General features: G+C 36.0%; 2 protein-coding genes across 5 annotated transcripts in view; one reads left to right on the forward strand and one right to left on the reverse strand.

The window, feature by feature from the left end:
* The window catches only part of LOC149410129 (uncharacterized), a 48248-nt gene extending 42950 nt beyond the window's left edge, over positions 1-5298 (forward strand). For all 4 annotated transcript variants that reach the window (XM_089648478.1, XM_089648480.1, XM_089648481.1 and 1 more), the window contains 2 exons: positions 839-1066; positions 4492-5298. In XM_089648478.1, the coding sequence (XP_089504604.1) occupies positions 839-1066; positions 4492-5088 (825 nt within the window). In that variant the 3' untranslated portion in view covers positions 5089-5298. The remainder of the gene's footprint in view (positions 1-838; positions 1067-4491) is intronic.
* Positions 5299-10115: 4817 nt separating this feature from the next.
* On the reverse strand, positions 10116-16694 carry LOC149410130 (putative peptidyl-prolyl cis-trans isomerase dodo). The gene has a single exon (XM_089648510.1). It carries the CDS (start codon positions 16438-16440, stop codon positions 15955-15957), a length of 486 nt encoding a protein of 161 aa, XP_089504636.1. The 5' UTR covers positions 16441-16694; the 3' UTR covers positions 10116-15954.
* Between the last annotated feature and the right edge of the window lie 1939 nt (positions 16695-18633).

The raw sequence follows: 18633 nt of genomic DNA on the forward strand, positions 1-18633 counted from the left end.
TAACTCATTGAGAAATAAACATTATTAATTGATTTGACAGTGTTATATTTGGTACATCATTGTGTTAAATTTTTGGGTTACTACGCCATGTTGCACTTCCTCCTTTAGCCATTGTTTTGAACACTGTAACTCTGTCTGAAACGTTGGCTATATAAGGAAGTGCAAGAAGGCATAAAAACCCAAAAATTAATCATAACACAACCGTTTCGACATTGAAAGGCCATAGCAGGGTTTTCCAATAGAGGTGTTATTTTGAATAGCCCGCTATTTCGGTAGATGTTACTTTTGAAGCTGTCATTTTTTGACATTTGACAAGTAGAAACTACGCCATTAATAAAAATGGAACGATACGCGCTTCAACAACGCATTGAAATTATTAAAATTTACTTGAGTGAATCAAATGCAAATCATCTTGAGTGATGAGGCCCATTTCCACCTCGGTGGCTTCGTCAACAAGCAAAATTGTCGCATCTAGGGCTCGGAAAACCCAAGAGTTATTGTTGCAAAGCCTCTCTATCCTCAACGTGTGACTGTTTTGTGCGGTTGGACCTTACTTTTTCGAAAATGAGGCTGGAGCAACAGTTACGGTGAATGGATTGCGCTATCGAGAGATGATTAATGATTTTTCATGGCCGGAATCGGATGGTATTGATCTGGACAACGTTTACTTTCAACAAGACGGCGCTACGTGCCACACAAGCAATGAAACCATTGATCTTTTACGATTGAATATCAAAATAACACCTCTTATTGGAAAACCCTGTAGTACTTATGACAATCTCAAATCATTTCTAAAGTATGCATTGTGACCGTGACTGTGTGTGTGTGTGTTGTTTAGGTGATAATGCGCTCCGACTACGAGACAGACAGCGACTCCAGCTGCGGAGATTACTCCTCGGACAGCACGCACGAGATGGAGGTGACGGAGGTGGACGCCGGCAAGCACGTGATGGACGTGGACGCCAGCGAGCCGTTCGACGCCGCCAAGTTCGTGCAGGCGTTTGTTCGCCAACCAAAGACCCTCATCGCCAGGAAGGACGATAGGGGCATAGCCAAGTCTATGCAGGTGAGAATTATACCTAACTCAACTGCCTCATTAACTATCTTTTGTATTTGTTAAGTGATAAATTGAAGATGCTCACTGACTCGGTCAAATTATTCTGGGCAATGAGGAATACATACAATAGTTCGTAATAGTAGTATTGCGTAGTCGAATGCAAGCAATTCTGAACTATCAAATGCATAATTTAGAATTTTATATAGAAATACCAAGTCAGTGAAAATCCTTCTGACAATTTAAGCATATTCATAATTTAAGAGGAAGCTACAAGCCAAAAATGTGTATATTCTTGGTATACCTTATATTGTAGGCAATAGGCATTAAAATCGCTTGACAAACGGAGTCTAGAAACATTCGATTTCAAACAAAAAACTGGTTTTTATTTGTTTTGTAAATAATTTTATAAGAAAGCAAAAAAGTTAATCAAGTGAAACTGTCACAGATAATCTTAGCTATAATACTGTATTTTTTTTTAAGTTGTTTCCTTTACGCGTTCATACATTTCTATTGAAAAAATATTTTTTTTAGTAGTTTGCATTTATATTTTTTATTGAGTAATTTATTATTTTATTTGTATTCTACTCAAGCGATAGGAAAACCTTCAATTTCTAAAGCATATTTTTTGGTATTCATAATGTACACCAATTCGTTATAAAGATTAATCAAAATAGTGATTTGGCATTAAGCTTCGCCTTAAAAGAGTGTTGTAGTAAAATAAAATACTGTAATACCCATGTTAAAAAATCAGATAAAGATATGGTCGCATCTAGGACTTTCCAGGACCTTTGCCTTGCCGGCGCGCTGCTTTTTTTTTCATCCCATTTATATCCCGGTGTTAGCGTGACACTGCTAACTGAAACACGCACCCTGCAATATAGGTACTCCCGGCTTATTGGTTAATTAGTAAGAGATACACTTGTGTGTTAGCGGTCCCGATATACTTTCGTCGAGCACGCTTTCAGCACATTTGTATTAAGTATGTTATTTTGAATAGCCTGCTATTTCGGTAGATGTTACTTTTGAAGCTGTCATTTTTTGACATTTTTATTATTAATATTATTATTACACGCCCTAATGGGCTTTTACACACTACAAAGTTTAATAGTAGAGTATCACAGTTATTATAGATTCTACAAAATTAAAACAATAAAGGAAACATAATACAACGAAAAAAGAAAAAATATTAAATGTTACAACAAAAGCATATAATAAAATAAGATACATTAGTAAAAATGATAAGAAGTCTCACATAAATAGATATTCAAAATAAAAATAAAAATATATATATTGCGGAAATTATAGATGTCTATTTGTGTCTCGATCTATAAAAGAATTGAAATAAACAATATTTATATTGATTATTTTTAAGATGAAATATATCTCCCAGATCAGAGTATTTATTTCCGAGACTGAAGTCTTGGAATTGGGGAATTTTGATAAGACAGTGTCCTGGTGTTGTAAAAATAAAAGGGTAGTAAATTTCGGCAAGATCTTTTGGGTATGTGGATGCTGATTAATTGGAGTAACTCAGGACAGTCAATTTTGTAATGAAGTATTTTATGTAGTACTATTAAATCTGTGTTTATTCTTCTTTCAGAAAGTTTTAATAGGGACAATTTATCTAGTAAGTAGTTATAATCAATGTTTTCTACAGGAATATGCAATTTATAGTTTATATACTTCAAGAACTTATGTTGAATCTTTTCAATATTATCGGAATGAATATTGTAAAAGGGAGACCATAATGTAGAGTTATACTCTAGTTGGCATCTAACAAGGGTTTTGTACAACATGATAAATGTGCCTAAATTATTGAAGTCAATTATTGAAGTCATTTGACAAGTAGAAACTACGCCATTAATAAAAATGGAACAATACACGCTTCAACAACGCATTGAAAATTATTAAAATTCACTTGAGTGAATCAAATGCAAATCATCTTGAGTGATGAGACCCATTTCCACCTCGGTGGCTTCGTCAACAAGCAAAATTGTCGCATCTGGGGCTCGGAAAACTCAAGAGTTATTGTTGAAAAGTCTCTCTATCCTCAACGTGTGACTGTTTGGTGCGGTTTATGGTCCGGCGGAGTCATTGGACCTCACTTTTTCAAAAATGAGGCTGGAGCAACAGTTACGGTGAATGGATTCCGCTATCGAGAGATGATTAATGATTTTTTATAGCCGGAATTGGATGGTATTGATCTGGACAGCGTTTACTTTCAACAAGACGGCGCTACGTGCCACACAAGCAACGAAATCATTGATCTTTTACGATTGAATATCAAAATAACACCTCTTATTGGAAAACCCTGTAGTCAAAAATGTTTGTAGTAAAAAGATTGCATGAAGTGATTAGCAATTCTGGTAAAATATTAGTTTTGATTTTTATGTTATATGTTATTATGAATAAAATTCATAGGTGTCAGATATCTATCTTCCGGCTTGCACTTGCAGCCAGCGGTTCTAACTCGTAGTAACTATAAGAAATCGATAATAATAATAATTTTACACAATACAGTTTTGTGTTATTTTAAAACAATGAGGCATGCACTTATATTAGGTAGTTATGAAACTTTTAACAAATATGTGCTTGGTACTATTATAATTATTTAATTTATTTACTAAGTATCTAAAATTCACGCCGCGCACTGTTTCCCGGGCACCCCTGCTAAGTCATCAAACGTGACGAACCACTTGGGGTGACCTATGGCAGAGGTGTTGGTTATCTAGTAAATGGTTCCCGGGGCGGCGGTACCCAAAACAACGTACCCCAATTTGGGATACAATAGTCTCACTGGCTCCAGACGGTTGGGAGCTGTTGGGACGCGCTTACGCGGTATTCATTAGTGACCAACTAACCATCACGCAGTTTCCCCATAGGGGCAGGCAGAAAGGACAGATCACCACGCACATTTTGCTTTTATTCACATTCATACATAATTTTATATTCACTTGATCGTGCCATGTCTTCCTCGGGCGTCTCAGACATCTTGTACCTTTCACTTTGTGTCATACATCATTTCATAATAATATTATTGTTACCTATTAGCAAACTCATAATTATTTATTACGTATTATGAAATGCTAATGTATCCTGGATTGAGCACATGAGAAATTGTTTCTAAATATATCAATTGTCACCATTTATATGTGTTCTTTTTTTAATCGCAAATATACTACAAGCGGGGTTATGAATGATTCGGAGTAAAGTTTTGAGGTTATGAATTTTGTGATAAACATCGACTTTTCTCCACTTTCTATAAATATAATATGCATGTATTATATATATAAACCTTCCGGAAGATATTCTCTAAATGATAGTGAAAACCCTATCAAAATCCGTTGCGTAGTTTAGAAGAACTAAGCGAGCAAACAGACATTATTTTATTATTTTAATTAATTGTATTAATATATTGATGTATTAAATTTCAGATCAATTTACCTCATGATCTTCAACATGTGAAGAGTCTACTCAATTCCAAAGCTCCCCTCGCCCCCCCTGCGGGCATTCCCCATCCTGTCGCGTCCATCTCGTGTCCGCTCTGCTCCGCCGTTGTGTCCACCCACTCCGCCCTCGCGCTACACATGAAGGAACACGAGAAGAACAAGCCCCACCAGTGCACCATGTGCGAGAAGGTCTACATTCAGCAGGCCAGCTTCGAGAAACACCTCAAAAAGCACATGCTCGACGAAATCGTCGCACGACAAACTAAAATGATCGAACAAGCGACTTCCAAGATGAAGTTCCCTGGACAAAATGGTCCGGAATTCGCCAACGAAGCTCCCACGAAACCGGAAGGACGCAAGCCTCTGGAATGCAACATTTGTAAGAAGAAATACGCGCAACCGGCGAGCTTCGAGAAGCACATGCGCCAGCATTCCGAACTCGGAGAAACAGCGTCCAAAGAGCGAATGAGCTACGACGGATTCGACAAGAAGAGCAAATCCGCCGGCGACAGTTCGGACGTGTCAGGAGAAGGGGTATTTATCAACCCGAGTGATTTTTTAGAAGTGTCGATCGAACATTAATCTTAGGAGCGTAATATACTAAAAATCAATAACAATATTATATTATCTTTACAATAATATTAAATTAATATATTTACAAATATTTATTTTTTTACACATTATTAACGAATTAATATTCTATACAATATTGATATATTTTTTTACATAAGTTATTTGTTGATTAGATATTTTGAAGTTTTTATACATTTTTATATTTGAATCAAATAAAATGATTACTGTTATTTTTATAATTTGTGCTGATTTATTTGTTGTTGTTTGTGCTACCCTTCTTTCATTTAATTTAGTCAACTGCCTGGAGTGAAATTGTGCGCATTTGGCGTGCGGCCTTTAGTTGTTATGTAAATTTCTTTCTAACAGCTTTACTGCAGCGGCTATCGAGAGGACTTGTTGAACCTGTGCCCCACCTTGGCTAGTTGATCACCGTTATATTAAATTATTTGAACACTTTAACAACAAATAACCCCAAAACTCACCACTTTAGTCCGTCGCATTCCCCAAACGAATTGGGGACGTCATTGTCTCGCTGGCTGCGTACTTATCTGCGAGGTGTAACTGTTACTAGCGAGCTGACGGCTGCCGCAGATCAAAGGACGCTCTACAGCTTACAAATGAGTATGTTGCATATACAGTAATCGCATTCGTCAATATCAATTCTTTGCCCAATCTTATTTTTTGTTTTATGTGAATAAATGCGCAACCATCTTTAGACTATGGCATCTCCAATTGAGGTATGTTGTGAGGCTGAAGGTAGTGTGGAGGGGAAGGAGATAGAGAAGAAGAATGTAGGGAGGTAGTATCTGGCTATTCGGATCTGGTCACCAAACACGGCTAAAGCCATTTCATGCAATGTTTCAATTCTGAATGGTGGTCTTACACCAGGGCGATACTGAGAGTATCTTCCATTCTGGAAAGTGCCTCAAGTATACTATACAGGGTGTATCGGCACGTACCCGACAAACTTTAACCAGCTATTCCTTAGCATATTTAGAGTAAAAAATCTTATGTGCACTTTGCTGTCCAGTAACGTTTTTTTTAATAAAAAAATTATTATTCATATTTTCACCACATGTCACCACTGTTTTATCCTTTGTCAAAGTTTGAAAACCCATCTGGCAATATTTTATTCGAATTCCGTTGAATAATGCACGTGTGTACCTATATTGGCGCACTTTTACAATCACAACGAAATGGCACGGCACCATTCGTCTCATTTTTAACTATTATTATTTAGTGTGTGCGAAAGAGCGAAGACGCTTTTCGACATACTTGCTTATAACAGCTGTTGAACATGAAAAGCAATGCCAATGACAGTGATGGAGTGTGGAAATTTTTAATTTTTTTGTTTTAATTGAAAAAAAAATGCTACCGGACAGCAAAGTGCCAATTACATTTTTTACTCCAAATGTGCTAAGGAATAGCTGGTTAAAGTTTGTCAGGTTAGTGCCGATATACCCTGTATATTAATTAAATTCATCAAATAAAATTTACTTACTTACTGTCGCGATTTGAACCCGCAACCTTCGGATTGCTGTGGAGAGCCTTACCTCTCCACCAAGAAGGCCATCAAATAAGGTCATATAAGATAGTTTCCCATCAATCAGCAAACCAGCAGAAGTCGTCAAACTGTTGATTGATATTATATTTTAACTATTAAAGGAAAGAAGGAAAGGAGGAAGGAATGTAATATATTATTGAAGAAGAAGATAATACTAAAGACACAGAAATCCTGGGTTCGATTCCCAGTTGAGACTGTTATATTTTTATTTTCTCTGTTTTCAAGCAATATGTATGGGATTCTTCTTCTTTCGTATGGTGGGGGACATCTAGGTCTGAGAGCCAGTCTAGGGCCTCAGGCGTCGCCATGTGAACCTCATCAATCCCGCCGGGGAATGAATGGAGCGGGCATTCATTGACCACATGTTCGATGGTCTGCACCGCTCCACATTCACACATCGCCGAATCTTTAAGGCCCCATCTGTGCGTCAGATTGTATGTATGGGATTGGTAAGTATGCATTCGCAGACTTGGTGGATAGAACATCTCAATATCGAAAATTGGAACCATTAATCATATTCTATAGATTGATAACTTCGGGCTTTTTGTATGCAACAAATTGGACCTAAAAAACCATAGATATGCCAATATATAGACAGTAAAATTCTCATTCAGAGCCTACTTATTATACTATACACCAATGAAAAACTTAGAAAGTTTATTCCATAGATCTTCAGAGTTTTTCATTGGTGGATATAGTTAGACAAACATATGACGTCACAATATTTCGGTTCAATTTTCAATCGGAGTTATTCCCCTTGCTACAGAGACGATACGACGAGAAAACTGACAAAATGAAGACTCGAGGAACTAAAATTACCAACAGTAAAAGAAAGAATAGAAAGGTGGGACTTCATTGACACTTTATCTAGACATTATTGTTGCCCTGGTACTCAAGAAATTTTTACCACCAACACAAATGTAAATCTCTGTGGACACTCAACGAAATTAACAAAATACCTTTAGGTTAGTGATTTGTTTTTGGGGTATTATGCCACGTTGCGCTACCTCCTTCTTTAGCCAACGTTTCGGAAAGCATTGCAGTGCCATTGACAGGGCAGATGTGTGATTACTTATTATACTATACACCAATGAAAAACTTTGAAAGTTTATTCCATAGATTTTCATTTGTGGATATAGTCTATGGAATAAACTTTCAGAGTTTTTCAATGGTGTATAGTATAGTATATTGGTGTATAGTCTATGGGATAAACTTTCAGAGTTTTTCATTGGTGTATAGTATAGTATATTGGTGTATAGTCTATGGCAGGGGTCTCCAAACTTTTCAGCCGGAGGGCCACATTGACTACTCCAGTGAGTTCGGAGGGCCAAAATCGTTTTAATTTCTAGACACCCATATTTTCTGTCCTAGGGAGGGGAGGGGGTAGACAATAGACTTTTCAGGGATGAAAATATAGCTTTAGATAACGTAGCTTTGAAGATATTTTTTGATACTCGTTTCTCAGACCTTGATATCATTGCGAATCAAATAAAGATTTTTCAAAAAAATCCTCTAGATATTTTCGCGCGATACTTGTGGTCGCAATGTATTGGTGCCAAGTACCTCGCCAACGAGCATATTTATTTATTCGCACGAAAAAATTCGCGGAGTTTTCGCCCCTTCTGAGCAAGGTCTTAGCCATTAGCTGTCACGGGTCCTTGATGACACTGGTCATTAGATGTCGCGGGCCGGATGGAAGACACTGGCGGGCCGGATACGGCCCGCGGGCCGTAGTTTGGAGACCCCTGGTCTATGGGATAAACTTTCAGAGTTTTTCATTAGTGTGTAGTATAATAAGTAGGCTTCGAATGATAATTTTACTGTCTATATATTGGCATATCTATGATTTTTTTTAGGACCAATTTGTTTCATACGAAAAGCCCGAAGATATCGATCTATCGAATGGTTTATTTATGGTGCAGTTGGTATAACTCCTATCGAAAATTGGAACTGTGAATATTGTGACTTCATATTGTTGCCTTACTATATCCACCAATGAAAAACTCTGAAAGTCTACAGAATAAATTGGAGGCCGTACTGGATTGTGATTATATCGTGCCAGGTAGAATTCTATCGTTCTACCTTATTCATTAGTGATTTAAGCTGTATCTATAATATATTGTCTTGCTGGAATAAAAATACTTAACATGTAACTGAGTTTTTCATTTTCCTGTTTTGAGGTGATATTTCGCCATTTCAAACATTTTTATTTTTAAAGTATTTTAGGCTAATAAGTAGGCTCCGAATGAGAATAGTAGTCTATATATTGGCACATCTATGGTCAAATAGAGGACCAATTTGTTTCATACAAAAAGCCCGATGATATCAATCTAGTGAGTGGTTTATTTGTGGGCTCAGTGTAAAATAATCTCAGACAGGAAGGATTAATGTATAACATAACCATTTTAACGTTCATGTTCCGAGTGCATCCAGAATTTACCAGAGTTTGCGGCCTCAACTGCGACGAGTTCCTTTTTTCCTGTACTCCAATCTGGGGGCTTATCTCATGTTTAGAGTTGTTTAACCCCAGGTTTAAAACAATGAGGAATACTGTATCAAGTTTAGCAGATGCATAAAATTAAATTGTCCCAATAACACAATTGCAATTAACATAGTTCTGAAAAATTATAAATTAACAATGTTTATTCATATAGTTGTGAATGAGGAATACTTGGAGCAGGTGGATGAGTTTGTGTATTTAAGGAGTATGTTTATGAGATATTGAAAGAAGGGTAAATGCAGGTAACTCCATTAATGGAGGACTGAACGTAGTTGGCGCTAGCAAAAAATTGTCCAAAGAAGCGAAGTTAGCAGTCCACAATGGAGTGCTGGTACCTACCCTGATGTATGGAAGTGAGGCATGGAGCTGGCAAAGAAAGGATGAAAGTAGACTGAATGCTGTAGAAATGATATCCCTGAGGCGTATGTGTGGTAAAACCATGTGTGATCGTGTGAGAAATGTAGAGATCCGCAAAGAGTGCAAGGCTGATGTACGCGTCATGAGTAAGATCAAGAAAGGGACACATAAGGGCATGTAGGGTGAATGAGCGAAGAAAGGAATGTAAGGAGAATATACGATGCAAATGTGAATGGTAGCAGAAGTCGGGGACGCCCGAGGAAGACATGGCACGATCAAGTGAATCAGATACTTAAGTCAGGCCATGTCAAGAGTCAGAATAATAGAAGAGTATGTATGAATGTGAATGAGGCAAGGAGTGTGTGCCAAGACCGAGTTGTTTGGCGGTTTGTCCTCTCTGCCTACCCTTTCGGAAACGGCGTGATGGTTAGTTAGTTAGTTCTGGGATCTTCGGATGTGTTGCGTAGGGCTTATTCCAGCAGCACCTCCCAACACCACTCTTTTGTTCTGTTTCATGTTTGGTTTAGATTTGTTAGCATTATCCTCTTCGTCAATGATTAATATTATTTTTTTAATACAGAAATCATAGAAATAAAAAATCTTATTCGAGTATTACGAAAGTTTATTTTTCCAATTTTCCACAAGTTGGCCGATCTAAACGTTTATACAATATTATTTCTAAAAATTACACGGTACAGTATTAGTATATAATTAGAGATGAACGAACTATCTGAGCTGAGAGAACACCACACGCTATTATTATTTAACTAAACATTGAATAATCAAATTGCAATTTACCAAAACAATACGTTATTAACTATCAGATTACAGAAAACTATAACAAATCCTCTGTTAGATGCTGTGCAGTCTGACAAATAAATGTGGGGGGAATTTAAATTGCTTTGAACGGCAACTCCAAGTTGGTTCCAAGGTAAATGAATTGAATAAAATTAGGGTAAATATGTAGAAAATAGGGGCACGCTTATTGCGCGCCTTTCATTTTAAAAAAACACTTCGTATTAGTTAGATAATGATGAGAAATGAGTATTTCAGTTTCTGTAAATGGAAAATATTGATGGATTCATCTCATTATTACTGCGAAGTATTTTAAAATAAAATACGCATACTAAGCATGTACTTACTTTCTGTATATTTACCAAAATGAGTCTTTGTGAATAACGTCAGGTCTGATGTACTATAATATTCCAAAATCAGTGTTGCCACAATAATAAAAAAATTAAGTTTAATTTCTACAGTTTATTGTCAAACTGTAAGTACCCTTACAACAAACTAGCATTCTTAAAAATGCAATTCCAGATAGCAGACATAGTGTGTTAATTTTATAATTTAAAACTTTACAACTTTGTTCAACTTATATGGATCATTCGCAGATCTGAAGATGCCCGTAGCGGGTGAAACCGGTGTAGTATCAAATAAATAAGTGGAAAATAGTTATAAAGTTTTTATTACGACAGGGTATTTTCAGACATTTTCGATTTGCCGCCAAAATGACATGTTAGTATTTATTTGTGAATTCGGCGGCATTGACATCACGCCGGGCAACGTTGGTGTCAGCTGTCTTACCAGACATTAGCGTTTTCCATGTTATAATGATGTTGTGGCCAATTGGAACCATTTCAGAATGTATGGTTTTTCAAATCAATTATGAATGAAAATTTCATTTTTCGTATAATGACCAGAATCAGAGAAACTGTAAATCACGTTTTTAACGGTATTCATAAGTTGTGAAAATACCCCGTAGAATTAACAAAACAGTTTCAAAAATGGCATTGTTTAACGTGTAATTTTGAAATTGCTGTGCTTAGAAAGTCAATAATAATTTTGGGCACATCATTCAAATCTATGGCAAAAAACAAGAAATTGAAGAGTAAAAATTTAAAATACAGTACTCCTACTAAGTGCATACATACAAAATACGCTAAAGATTATAACAGATATTTTTTAAAAACAAAGAAAAACCGCTTCTGGCAAAATTTCTATTTTTTGGTTTAATGTTAAGGTGTCCAGCTATTTATTTTTGGAATATTATTCCGTGTTATGCTACCATCTTCTTTAGCCGACGTTTCGGACAGCATTACAGTATCCATAATCAGGGCAGATGTGTGTAATGTATAATGTAATTACATTGAAACGTTAGCTAGAGCAGGAGGTAGCGCAACACAGCATAACACCCCGAAAATAAATCATAATATTGTTATGTTTACGCTTGCGAGAAGACTCCATTTTGTAAACTTATTCAAACAAAAAACGTGACGGAATGAAATGAACCGAAACACACCCAACAGTTACTAGAATAGACAGAGGATTCGAAATGTCCTAAAACAACGATAATGAACACTAACGACAGGTAAAATGGTCAGTTCTAGCAAGCTAGACGGTAGAATAGTAACTGAGTGTGCTCAAGGTTAGACACGCGGCGGTCTACAAAATTTTGACAAACGAATACTGGCCAATTATAGAGCTTGATTTTGCACTTTCAACTAGTAAAAAAATAACAGCAGATTATAGTTGGATTACTGAGAGAATACTGTATATACATTTTTAAAATTGTGCTACAAGTCACAACAGTATAAAAAAAATTCCAATGAACACGTGAACTATTAACTTTTATGGTCTATTTAAAAATAAAAGCTAGGTACAGAGCTTGACACGCTTAAATCTGCAGGTGGCCAAAAAAGGAACTAACGAATAAATGAGCTATTTTTAAATACATAAAGTTTTGTATCCACAATTTCTATTTGCAACGCCCCCATACAAATACTACATACAGATAAGTTGATCTTTATAACCACTAAATACATAACACTGTAGATTTAGATTCATTCCACATAGATTTGAATGGAAACCAATGTCACCACTGACTTAATTCCTTGTGGTTCTAGCCCATTTAGCATGCATTCTGTCTCACTTGCACGACATTGTATATCGACATCCCATGTGAATAACGATGACGAAAATTAAAATCAGAATGGATTAATAATGAAACGTAGCTTATTGGATTATAACAGCTATTACAATATTTTTTATAGTGCACAAATGTTATAATATTATTCTAATTAAAGACATTTTAAATGTATTTTTCCTCACTATTGTTGTCTTTCTTGAATAAAAATGGTGAAAAATCATTAAAAATGGTGATGTGTTAAAAAAAGTACACATATTTAATATCAAATCAACTTGCCCTGTGTAATGTTTTAGATTTTAGCCACTGGAGATATATGTATAATCAATTTCAGCCTTTAGCGCCTGGAAATTTTTAAGCATTTATTTTGGCCAGCGGAAAGCTCGTGGGTGTTTTCAAATTGGCCAAAATGTTGTTAAAAATGCTCCAGTGGTTATTAAGTAGAAATACAAATAGGTTTTCAGCATTTTGTGAAAACTATGAAAAAAATACTTCAGATTACCTGCTGTAGACTTGTAAATTTGACTTAACATAGGGCATGTCGAAATATTAACAACTATTTCTCTAACCTAGGTATTATCAATGGCGAATCGATGGAAAGCATTGAGATAAAATTGGCAGATAGGCCCACTAACTTAGTGTGAAGGACTGAAAATGAGGCCTATGCATTTAGCAGTAAACCACTGGAACAGATGTACTGAGGAAATTATGTAGTGTCATTTTTGATAGTTTGTGGGCTAATTTCTATCTTCCAGGTCAATAAGATATACAAACAGAAAAGATTTTTTTATCAATCGACAGACCAAGCTATATTCTTGTAGCTTGGCCTAATTCAGCACATCGCTCACCGTACATTCCCATTGGGATTGTATGGCGAGCGATATGCTGAAATAGGCTAAGTCATGATGCGTATAGCCTAATCTGTCAGCCCCATCACACATGTTTATCTGTTAAAATCATCCAAGCCCAAATGCAATAGATTTTTGGCAATTAAATTTTATAATGCCCACATTTTAGTTTTTTGACTTAAATTGATGTAAAAAAACGTCCATGTGATGTTTTATATATACAGGGTGTATCGGCACGTACCCGCAAACTTTAACCAGCTATTCCTTAGCACATTTGGAGTAAAAAATGTTATGGGCACTTTGCTGTCCGGTAGCATTTTTTTTTCAATTAAAAACAAAAAAATTAAAAATTTTCACACTGCATCACTGTCATTGGCATTGCTTTTCGTGTTCAACAGCTGTTATAAGCAAGTATGTCGAAAAGCGTCTTCGCTCTTTCGCACACACTAAATAATAATAGTTAAAAATGAGACGAATGGTGCCGTGCCATTTCGTTGTGATTGTAAAAGCGCGCCAATATAGGTACACACGTGCATTATTCAACGGAATTCAAATAAAATATTGCCAGATGGGTTTTCAAACTTTGATAAAGGATAAAACAGTGGTGACATGTGGTGAAAATATGAATAATAATTTTTTAATAAAAAAAAAAACGTTACCGGACAGCAAAGTGCCCATAACATTTTTACTCCAAATGTGCTAAGGAATAGCTGGTTAAAGTTTGTCGGGTACGTGCCGATACACCCTGTATATATGTATTTATTTTTTTTGTGAATACCACAGCAGAGTCCAAACTGCTCCTAATCGTTTGGAGCCAATGAGACTATGGCATTCCCAATTGGGGTACTTTGTGAGGCTGAAGGTATTCGGGTGAGAGAGGAGATAAGGAAGGCGGGAGTACCAGCCTTTTTTTTGGTCACCAAACACGGTACCTACTTTAGCTTCACAACATACTCTAAATGACTTAGTCTCCGATTCTTCAATTCTAAATGAGTGCCTTCCGCCAGGGCAGTACTGAAATCATCATCCATTTACAAAGACACTTTATTTCAAAATGTCCAATGACTTGTACAAATGTGGCTGTTTGTTTGTGATGTGTGGTTTCGCAAGTAGCAATTTGACTAATCCCGCTGTAAATGACTTCATTACGCCAAGCTATATAATAACTATGTGCAAAAATTCCATCAAACGCTCTATTACTAGACGAATACTTCAGTGCAGTTTTATTATCTTATTATAAAATACTAAATACTTTTTACTAGTCTGACAGTAGCGTAATTACATTTAATAACAATAGACAAACACAATCTATCCTAGACTTATGCTTAATAAAATTTCCGCAAGTGCTAGGTGCATTAATTTCTGGCCATTACTCTTTTACAATACATTATCTAAAAATTTTATTAGCGTCATAAGAATTATTTCAGTTTTATACTGATGAGATAGCATTCAATTGAATTATAAGTGCACATTTTGTAATCTAATGTGTAGTATTTAGGAATCTTCAAAAATAACTTCAAAAAAACGAAGCAAATATTAAAAAAAAAAAGCATTTTTACAATTTTTTACATTTAATAGTGATTAATTTTTGGGTTATTGTGTCGTGTTAGGCTTCCTCCTTCTTTAGCCGATGTTTCAGATAGCGTTACAGTGCCCATCATCAGGTTACATTGTGGTGAAGTGTGTTTATTTGGGTAGAAGTGATACTACCAAACAGCTAAGTTTATACAGGTACACCTAGGTCAGATAGGACGGACAATCTCCAAAAGAATATCAGAATATTTTCGAGCGTGCCTACTCGGCCATCCGGACAAATCGGCAATCGCCGAACACTTAATTGAAACCAGCAATTACTTTGTATTCATGCCTGAACAAAATGCGTCAAGCAAGCCTAATTATGGAGGCAATTTAAAAACCTTATTAATATTAGTAGGGACAAGGGGGCTAAGCTTAATAGTTCTTGGTATACGGTATTAGCCGTCTATACCACATTAACAGGATAACGCTTCCAACACGGTGTCTTATATATGTAAACACGCACTGAAGCGCAATCTACAATCTGCTCTGATGATGAACACACGCTATCCGAGGAAGCGTAACATCGAGGGCAAGTCACTCTGTGCGTTACAGTAAAAGCGAAACCAAAGGATATATTCTTCTGTGAAATTAAAAACTCTTTTTTTTCTTCTAATTCAGTGACATTGAGGGGGTATTATTAATGTATCAATTAAGCTTCTGTGCAACTTACTCAAATTAGCAAAACATCGAGATTATCGAGATTAATACTAAACATTTAAATTTAAAAAATAAATCACTTCACATTAAGCCATAGCAAGTCCCACTCAGTGCTAGAAACAGTTTTACAATGCAATTTAGTAACCTAATTAAAACAGTTTGCAAATATTTATAAATGCGAAAAATGGACGTCTAAAATTAGATTAAAACATTATCAAACTTCAATGAAAATAGTTAATTTTGACCAAAAAAACTAACATAATTAATTCTCAAAAATTAGATGGTATAACAATTTTTTTCTTAGATGAATTCAAGAACCTTTTATATTTGATGGTCAATGTGAAAGTCTGCAAAAAACAAATTTTAAAAAAGAACAAAATATAAATAAAAAATAATGATACCAGCATTTCAAATAATTTTAAAAGTAGGTACCGATGGCAAAATCTAGTTAAGCCGTTCTCAGAATGATGTGAACTCCAGAATCAGTGTCTACAGGGTTGCTCAGTTCTCCGAGCTTAAGCGCGAAGGCCGCTTCTTCGAACGGGCGCTGCATGGCACCCCGTCCAAACAGTCCCAAGTCTCCTCCTCGCTTGGCGGAGGAACAGTCGGAATACTTCTGCGCTAATTCTGCAAAAGTCGACTTTCCGGAAACGATGTCTTCTCTGTAAGACTTGAGGAGGTCCAGCGCTTCGTCCTTTGATCGAGTTATGTTCTCTTCCCGCCAGGAAGAAGGCCTGCGGGAGCCTTCATGCTTCACCAGGAGGTGGCTACACTGCACTTGAGTCGGCCCCTCTGTACTGGCGGGTTCCGCTGCTTTTTCCGGCCTGTCCCATTGAGACACCTTCGTATAGATGTTTAGGTAATAATGCTGGCCGGTGGAGCGGCTTAGGCGCTTCTCCCAACCCGATGGCAGAGGACGCTCGTCGTCTGCCATCGATTCAGAGTTTGAGTCCGCAATTTTGACGGTTTGCTCTTCCCCTGAGACAACGGCGCGTACCCTCCTTATAACCTCAAAGAACGGTGGGTTTTTAAGTTTATGAACTAGAATTCGACAGATTTTGCAATAACTTAACACGAAAACTTTTGGAACGTTTGTTTACAGAGGAAAGTGATGCGAAACGTTGAATTGGGTGCTTGATAACTGCAGTAAAATTAATACAACGCCAACAGAAAACGCATTCTGACAGGGGACTGACCATAGATACAATAAAATTTCTGTAAAAATCATAGACAATTTCTTTCATTTTGCAATGGACCGTTTCCTGCAAAAAATAGGAAATATGATTGTTTGATAATGATTGTGCAGATTGGAGATATAATCCAATACCGACTATATTTAATAAATATTTGCAGTAATTTTTTTTTTCATACCGATACCACGTTGGAACCCCAAATAAAAATCTTTAACTATATGTATCTGACACACCGTGAAAAAAAACTACCATCGTGTTCCAAATACATTTTTTGCGGTGCTTTCAACAGACCCAAACAGACCGTAAACGAAAGTGAACGCGGGTCGTAGTTTCCCCACCCCTGAAATAGATCATAGAATCTGTATAAAAACCTAATATTCGGCAAAAGTATTAAAAGAAAAAATATTATTAGTACGTTTCGAAACAAACATTAACTTCGGATTCAATAATTTAATTTTCCGCATAGAAATTATCATGGCGATTGTAGTTGCATTCAAATTTGAAAAAAAGCTTAAACTTACTTATTTTACTTACCACATCGTTGACATTTGCTGTCAAGAAGTTCCCGCGGAAAAATCAGTGATGGTGTGTCTGGGGAGAAGTCCCCAGATCTGGGGGATTTTGAATTTCATAGGGAGAAAGCAAGTTTTTCATGATAGAAAAAAAGATAAAAATACTTTAATAAAATATAGACGCTCGGTCATATATAACCCTAAGAGGGGTTTATTTCAGTTTAAATACGCACCAATTACTTAATTAACCAAAACTAAGAACCTATTTTGTGCACGTAAATAGTTGTTTCTCGTAGTAATTCTTGAAACAGAGTGTAATTTCCATAATATGTGCCTAAAAGTGCGGCGGTTAGAGAAATAATTACCGAAATTAAACAAGGGTATGTTTTGTGAACGGATAACTCATATTAATGACAATTCAACACAGCTTTCAAAATTGATATAAAGTGATGCAACAAAATCTTGGTTAAATAGGTTAGGTTTATATGTTAGTTTTTTCATTGCTTTAGCTTGAGTTATCATGGAACGGTTCTTGCAAGAAATATGTTGTATTGTAAAAAATATAGTGTGTGCCAATTTTGTCACTTATTCTTAAACAAATAAAATATATCTCATTAGTTGTATAATATACTATGCACTATTATTTGTTTTAGATTTCATGAAAATTTTATTTATTTATTAACGGACATCGTCCAAATTACAAAATAATAACACGAATACAATAAAATGAAAAATACAGGATTAGACAAAGCATTCGACAAGATTTTACATATCTCCCTTTCAAACCGTGTTTGAACGCTTACTACGGGCCTCAAACCAAGAATACATGAAGAAATATATTATAATTTAAACGGTTTTCATTCTATGAATGCGCTGTTATGGTTCTAAGTTGTTATTTTTTTTTAAATATAAATCAAATACAAATTATCTGACATACCAATGTCATTATTGTGTTATTTATATTGTCCACACATCTGCGACTCAAAATTTTCAATTTTGGCTGACTGCACAAGATTTGGTGGAGCATTGCAGAAAGCGGATCTTCACTGGAATCTCCCGTGCTGAGGATTACAATTACATATTATTGAAATTTAGTAGTATGGATAATATGAAGTAATTATTAACGTGCATTATGTAGTGTGTGTTCCAACACTTCTACGATATATAAGATATATATCGTTTCCAGCATGAAAACATTGGTTTTGCCCATTTATTGCAAATGAAGTACTTACCTATTGGATTGTGGTTGGATGCTTTGGCGGTAAAACCGTTAACTTAATAGGCACGCCCCCTTATTGCATAAACACACCTCCACACGGTTCAACTTTACGTTCAACTCATCCGGATTGATACAACTGGTCAATCAAATTGAATGGTCTGTGCGCCCATTAGGTTTTAGTTGATCAAATTTTATTGAACGAA

The sequence above is a fragment of the Hesperophylax consimilis genome, chromosome 28 (assembly GCF_061612785.1).
Source record: "Hesperophylax consimilis isolate HC1 chromosome 28, BYU_Hcon_1.0, whole genome shotgun sequence".
Taxonomy (NCBI): Eukaryota; Metazoa; Arthropoda; class Insecta; order Trichoptera; family Limnephilidae; genus Hesperophylax; species Hesperophylax consimilis.

Excerpts from the sequence above, each read along its gene's own strand:
- LOC149410130 (XM_089648510.1), bottom strand. The coding sequence starts at position 16,440 with ATGGCAGACGACGAGCGTCCTCTGCCATCGGGTTGGGAGAAGCGCCTA.